General features: G+C 34.0%; 1 protein-coding gene across 1 annotated transcript in view; it reads right to left on the bottom strand.

The window, feature by feature from the left end:
• Nucleotides 1-5,198: 5,198 nt before the first annotated feature.
• Nucleotides 5,199-7,125, bottom strand: part of LOC116848102 — a 26,145-nt gene continuing 24,218 nt past the window's right edge. Inside the window, exons 2-3 of the mRNA XM_032823866.1 lie at nucleotides 5,617-6,235; nucleotides 5,199-5,262 (exon numbers count right to left, since the gene is read on the bottom strand). Coding sequence (XP_032679757.1) covers nucleotides 5,259-5,262; nucleotides 5,617-6,235 — 623 coding nt within the window. The 3' untranslated portion in view covers nucleotides 5,199-5,258. The remainder of the gene's footprint in view (nucleotides 5,263-5,616; nucleotides 6,236-7,125) is intronic.

Genomic DNA, 7,125 nt, shown 5'->3' with positions numbered 1-7,125 from the left:
TAAAATATAAACATTGTTTTTTATTGTGTATATGTGTACAATTATTGCACAATATAATTATCTTGACTTCTCAGCAGCAGTTTTACATAATGTGTATGTGAAACTGCCCCATTTAATAACGTACATATGGCCCTTAATAGAATTAAATAGCCTATCTAGGAAACAGAATCTGCGCGCAATCTGCCGTCAGTCTGTCGTCAGAATCTGTCGACAGGCTCTGCGCGCAGTCTGTCACCAATCTGTCGTCAGAGACTGCTAAAACAGTTTCTGTGTGCAGTCTGTTGCCATTCTGTCAACAGACACTGTTGACAGACTCTGCGTAAAATCTGCTCGCACAGGTTTGGCTATCTGGGTAAGTATGAACGGATATTTAGTGAGAAAATTACAAGAAATGACTACAACTCGCGGGAGAGATCTCGTCACGCGTTTATCTCCTATTGTCCCAGTGGTCTCTCTGTCTCTAACCGTCCCCTAACTCATTTTTTCTCTCTCTCTTTCTCTCTTTCCCTTTCTCTCTCTCTCTCTCTCTCTCTCTCTCTCTCTCTCTCTCTCTCTCACTCTTTGTTGTCAGCATTTAAATATTCTTGGAAGATTTAGAAACACATCTCAACGCTGCCGTGCGTGCTCTTGTCATTGGACGATCATATCCTCTCCACAATCCGGCCGTTCTGAACTGTCATCGGTCCCCGATGATCGTTATCCAGCAAATGCTCGATTGATGCATTACTTTAAGGCCCATTTACATAACACGCAGAGCACGGATCGCAGGTCTCAAGAAACAAACGCGCATTAAGGCAAAAATCTTACGGTCCAGCGTTTGTTTCTTGTGACCTGCGACCTGCGACCCGCGTTCTGCGTCTTATGTAGATGAGGCTTTAGTCAACCTCAATTTTGTCATCGATTATTAAATCATTATCGCTGGAAGCAGGCCATTTCGTCGTATGACAATTTGTCGTAAGCCACTTGATCGCACACACTTGTTCGTCAGACCTTTCGTCGCATACGATATTTTATCGTATACGACACTTCATCGTTCGCGATACGTCATGGTATATTTATATTCAGTGTTTATATTTGATATCATATTTGTCTCTCTTCTTCTTATTGCGTTCCTAATTTTAAATCAATCTTTCGCTTATTTTCGCACGTCATCGTATATTTATATTCAGTGTTTATATTTGATATCATATTTGTCTCTCTTCTTCTTATTGCGTTCCTAATTTTAAATCAATCTTTCGCTTATTTTCGCACGTCATCGTATATTTATATTCAGTGTTTATATTTGATATCATATTTGTCTCTCTTCTTCTTATTGCGTTCCTAATTTTAAATCAATCTTTCGCTTATTTTCGCACGTCATCGTATATTTATATTCAGTGTTTATATTTGATATCATATTTGTCTCTCTTCTTCCTATTGTGTTTCTAAGTTTAAATCAGTCTTTCGCTTATGTTCGCACGTATAAGAAGTTGTTGCCGTTCCTATATTTAAATCAGTATTTTGCTTATGTTCACACGTATAAGAAGTTGTGGCCGTTCCAACATTTGTTGTGTTATAAAATTAAAATGTCACTGGAGTTTGTGAAAAGTATGAAAAATAAAGATCTTCTTATGCACGGTGGTTATATATTTACGAAAGATTATGCGAAGAAAGAAAATATATATTGAAAATATATAAAATACAATACCGATGAATGTCGAGGAAGAGCGCATACCTGTGGCAAGGAGGTGATATTTTGTACAGAATATAATCACGTTCTGGAATTTGTGGATATTGAAGTGAGAAAGACATAAAGTAATATTCGGAAAAGAACTGTTGAAGATTCACAGTCGAGTCCGAATCAAATTTTGTCAATAGCAATAGGCATTGTATCTGAAGCAGTTGCTGGAAGTTTACCATCAGTACGTGCTATGAAACACATGATACAACGAGCGCGAAAGGTAAATAAGGAAGCTCCGCCATTACCTCTTACATTTAAAGAATTGATTATTCCGCAATCATATACAGTCACATTAAAAAATGAGCAATTTTTGCTTTTTGATAGCGGTACTGAAGATAAAGAGTGAATATTAATATTTTCAACTTTTCGTAATTTAGAACTATTGTCTGAAACTAAACCTAAGTGGTTTGTAGATGGAACATTTAAATCTACTCCTCATTTATTTACACAAATACTAATAATTCATATTTTGAAATATAATACTGTAATTCCTCTCGTATATACTTCTTCTAAATAAAACTACACTTACTTATAAAAAATTGTTCCGTGAGATAAAAAAATTGCAACCGACAGTTATTGGCATTAGCGTTTGTACCTGCCAAATATATTATTAAGTATTTCGTGGAGTTGCTAATGCAAGAATTTTATATTGAAAATATGGATATTTTGTTACCATTAATTGATTATTTTGAGGATACATGGATCGGACGTCCTAATAGAAATAATACAAGAAGAAGAGCAATGTATTCTTTAAAATATTGGAATCAGTACGAAAATGTGATAATTGATTTACCAAAGACAAATAATTCTGTAGAAAGATGGCATAGAGCTTTTAATAAGTGCGTGCGTGCAATCATTATTAGCTGCAAATCATCCTGTAATATGGAAAATAATAGATGCTTTAAAAAAAAGCAAAACATAAATGAAATAAAAATAAATCAATAGATAGGAGGATTTAAAACAATAAAGCGTCGTAAAGTATACATTGAAACGGAGAAAAAATCATTATTAGTTGCAAATCATCTGTAATATGGAAAATAATAGATGCTTTAAAAAAAGCAAAACATAAATGAAATAAAAATAAATTAATAGATAGGAGGATTTAAAACAATGAAGCGTCGTAAAGTATACATTGAAACGGAGAAAAAATTAAAATGTATCATTTCATAGTACGATAAACGTAATTCAAAAGAATATTTAATTGGTATTGCTCATAATGTAAAATTTTATAGTACAAATTAAGATTATTTTTCCTGCATTATAAATATATTAATGTTAATTTATTTCGTTTTTTCTGTACGTATTTCTGATAAATAAATTGTATTATTTTGCGAATAGTGTGTGTGTGCGTGTGTTTGTGTGCGCGCGTGCATGCGTGCGTGCGTGCGTGCGTATGCAACTGATGATGATACTTTGCGTAGTATGATACTTGCTAATTTTTTCAGTATCCTAATTGCTAATTTTTTCAGTATTAAAATTACCTGATAATTTCAATGATGAAATGGACGATAAAGTGTCGCATACGACGAAGTGTCGTATGCCATACAGCACAGATTATTGCAATTATATTGCAGCAACGTTGTAAGTTGCAATGCAACATTATAAAGACATTGCAGAGATATAGATGCACAAAATTCCAGCACACTTGTAGCAACATGACATTAATATTTCGGAAATATTGCATGCAATCCAAATTCCATAATTTATATATTGTACTATATATACATATATAATACTGTAATAAAATAATTTTTTTGCAATATTGTAAAAGATGTTAACGATAATCAATAATTTTATTAAATTATTGGCTTAAATTTCTGCGCCGTACGCTCTGCGCAACACATGTGTGCGTGTATAGCAGGCGCCGGCTTCGCTGCGTAGACGTTGACCGTTGCAACTCGTGGTTATCACGTGTACAGTGACTCGCATCGATTTATGTTTTGCTGTGTAAAGGAAAAGATAAGCATTTTTTTGATAATATTATGTTTAATTATAGCGATATACTATAAAGTTAAAAATCTATATTTCATAATTATAAAAGAGAATCATTTGTCCCAGAGTTAATAAGAACCTATAACCTCTATAACCTCAAGGAGACTGAGACTGAAAAGAGACTTGGGAAAGTAAAAACTCTATATTTATTTATAATATATCTTCGTATATTTTTTTATGTGAATATTTTTGCTTTATTTAATTTTCTATTTTGCTATGGGATATATATGCATATCTCTATGATACAGTAATATGAAACTATAGATACTTTAGAGGTAAATACAGGCAGCAGTTAAAATAAATAATTATAATACATAAAGAGTAATATAATATATATAAATCTGTAGCTACCCTTATAGAAATATCATACTAAGAATCATTGATAATTATTTATTATCCAGTATTTTTAATACTGAAAATAAGTAATTATCAATGATTCTTAGTATGATATTTCTATAAGGATAGTGCTCTATGTATATATTTTATATTATCATTTCTTACTTGTGATGAGTGTTTCAACTATTTATACAGTTTGCACTGTGCATATACATTTGTCGCATTGCAGATAATATGCATTTGTGTACTGTGAAATAGAAAACCAGAAAGAAAGCAAGAAATATTCAAATAAGAAAATATATAAAGGCACATAATAGATAAATATAATTATTACTCTTCTAATCAAATTCAAATTTTGAGAGGATATATGTGATTTTGTCTTTAGAATAAGCATATGTTTTTGTATCATGTGTAATAGTATAAACAACATATTATATACAAATGAATATAGGAAAATTAATCTGTTTTTATATTAAAATATTTTTACTATATTGTTTCAGAGAATATTACCAAACATTTTGACAAGGAGGATTCTACGTATAATATCTTGAGTAATACATACATACTTGGTGTATACTGGCATTTCATTAATAGGTAAGCATTCTTATGTATGTAGGGTTTATTTCCTCTCATCTTTAATTAATAATTATTGAATTATCTGAATTATATATTACATTTACAGATATAACTAAAAAATATGTAATTTATTTTAAAAAATTGGTGTTTATACTGACAAGCTTAAACTTAAATGTATAATATGTCTAATATATTAAAACGTAAAACATCGGTTTCAAAACGTCATATCAGGAGAATTATTGAAGACCAAACTAATATTGATGTAGCAGGGTTATCTACACAAATCATTAAACAATCATGCAGTACCAATAGATCTTTTAAAGATAATTGTTTGATTAGATTAAATAAAAATACTGATATAAATATTCATGCGTTTAATAAAGACACTAATGAAACACTTAAGGGGAGATATACACCTAGGAGCCGGAAAAAAAGGTCATCTTTGTGAATTTTTTTAAGGAAAACTATTTGAAATTTCGGATTGGGGGTTTTTCTATCTAAAAGTATACACATTCAGGAATATGTCCAATTTTTTTTATTAAAAAAAATCAAAAATTGACGAGGTTGTGGTATAATCTTTGGAGCGCCGTAAAAAAATCCGGGTAAACGGTACCCACTGGCGTTTCTTCAAAAATCATCTGAAACAAAAAAACCAAAAAGATTATTAAATTAGATACTATAATCTAGTACTTGTCATGGCCGATTTTGAAAATATCGATTTATGACAAAATGGCGGACGTTTGAACATAACATAGCGATTTTTCGACCAAAAATTAGTTATTATTTTGCCTATAAAACAAAAACTAAGCAACGAAAAAAAAAATCCCATGACAAGTACTAGATAATGATGTATAGAATAACCACAAAAAAATTCAAGGCAATCGGTTCATTGGTTTTCGAGAAATTTTGGGTACCGATTTGAAAAACGTGGTTTTGAGAAAAACGCGTTTGAAAATTTGGGAATGAATAAATCATTAAATTTGTCAACTTACATGGAATCATCGATACCAGGCCCATAGTGTAAGTCTTCTACGGTCGACGGAATGTTCATATTTTCTAAATTTTGTTGTCGGCGCCGTATTCGACCTTCTTTAGTCTGTTCTTGCGCTTGCAGCTCGGCTTTCGCTATGCGAGTTTCGTCTTCTTGCGCAGCGTACAAGTGCGCGCCCGATCCGACTGATATTCCTAATACGTTCATAATTTCTAACAATGACGTGACACCATTGTTGAACGTGCATGTTGCAAGAAATGCAGCAATGTTAACAATTTTGGCCCCGCTGTGCATCGTTTTTGGAGCTATCTTCCAAATAAGTTGGTTGAAGCTCTCATTGCTGTTTTGTGTGTATCCGCCAACACAGCGTTCCAACAATTTGTCATTGCTGAGGTCTTCGTAAATTGGTTTGATGGGATCTAACACCGTTTTTGGCAATGCTGAATAATCGTGACGGAAATTCCTCAGTTCTCCTTTAGCTTTCGCTTGTTGCCACTTGCACCACGATTCCGGGCCTTCGGGACAAAAATGATGTTCAGGCTTGCTGTCTGTTGAGCCGTAATGGTAGAATGTTGCCCATATCGCTTTTTTTATGTCATCCTTGGAGTTACTGTTTATATCTGTTATCCATTTTCCTCAGAATATGTATTCACAGACGAAAACTCACTGTAACGCACAGTTGCACGAACGGCAAGCTACTGACGAAACGCGCCCAATTTCCGGCAAAGAATAACGGTCGTGTGATATTTCTGTTATACTTGGACCCGACCACGCCCGAAAACACAATAGAATCGTAAAACAGGTCTAGACACGCTCTCTTCGAAGGGTCGCTGCCTCTCGGCTCGGCCGCAAAACAGGCGGTACGGCGCGCTCTCGGAGACGGTTTACTCTCTCGGCTGTGACTTCGTTATTTATCGAGATATTGACTTGCAATTTTAACCAGATATTGTTGAGACCTCAAGCATCAAGAAAATGCAAAAAAAAAATCGATTTTTTCGACCATGCTAGGTGTATATCTCCCCTTAAGGCTCCTGGCCCCGGAGCCGAGAACTCCGAATCGACCGCAGAGCCATAGTTAGCTGTGGTGAGAATCACAACCTTATCCAGTGTAGCAACTACATGATAAATGCGATGAGGTTCTGTTCCATGCTACGACTGGTATGAGTTAAACAAAGACGGACAGCGAATATCTATCTGTCCTTGTCTGACTACTGGCGAGCTAACAATCGCGGCAGCAGACACGAGCCAGCAGCGATCTTCTCGCTTGCGTACACACATACACATATATACAGGGTGTTCGGAAAGTACCGGGACGCCCAAATATCAGGAAAAATATAAGTTTTACAAAAAAATGTTTCAGACAAAAGTTGTGGCGTTTAAAAAGATGTATTTACTGATCACATCAGTTTGACCTTGGGTTGCGTAGCGAAGGTCAGGTCAAGGTCACATTAATTTTTTTAAATGGAACACCCCATTTTTCATTGCATATTCTTATAGCACATCTCGAGAG

Source organism: Odontomachus brunneus, unplaced genomic scaffold, assembly GCF_010583005.1.
Source record: "Odontomachus brunneus isolate Ranch 3 - 2012 unplaced genomic scaffold, Obru_v1 Obru_scaffold_089, whole genome shotgun sequence".
Taxonomy (NCBI): domain Eukaryota; kingdom Metazoa; phylum Arthropoda; class Insecta; order Hymenoptera; family Formicidae; genus Odontomachus; species Odontomachus brunneus.
Note: the sequence above shows the minus strand (reverse complement) of the source record. Positions and strands in the feature narration are given on the sequence as shown.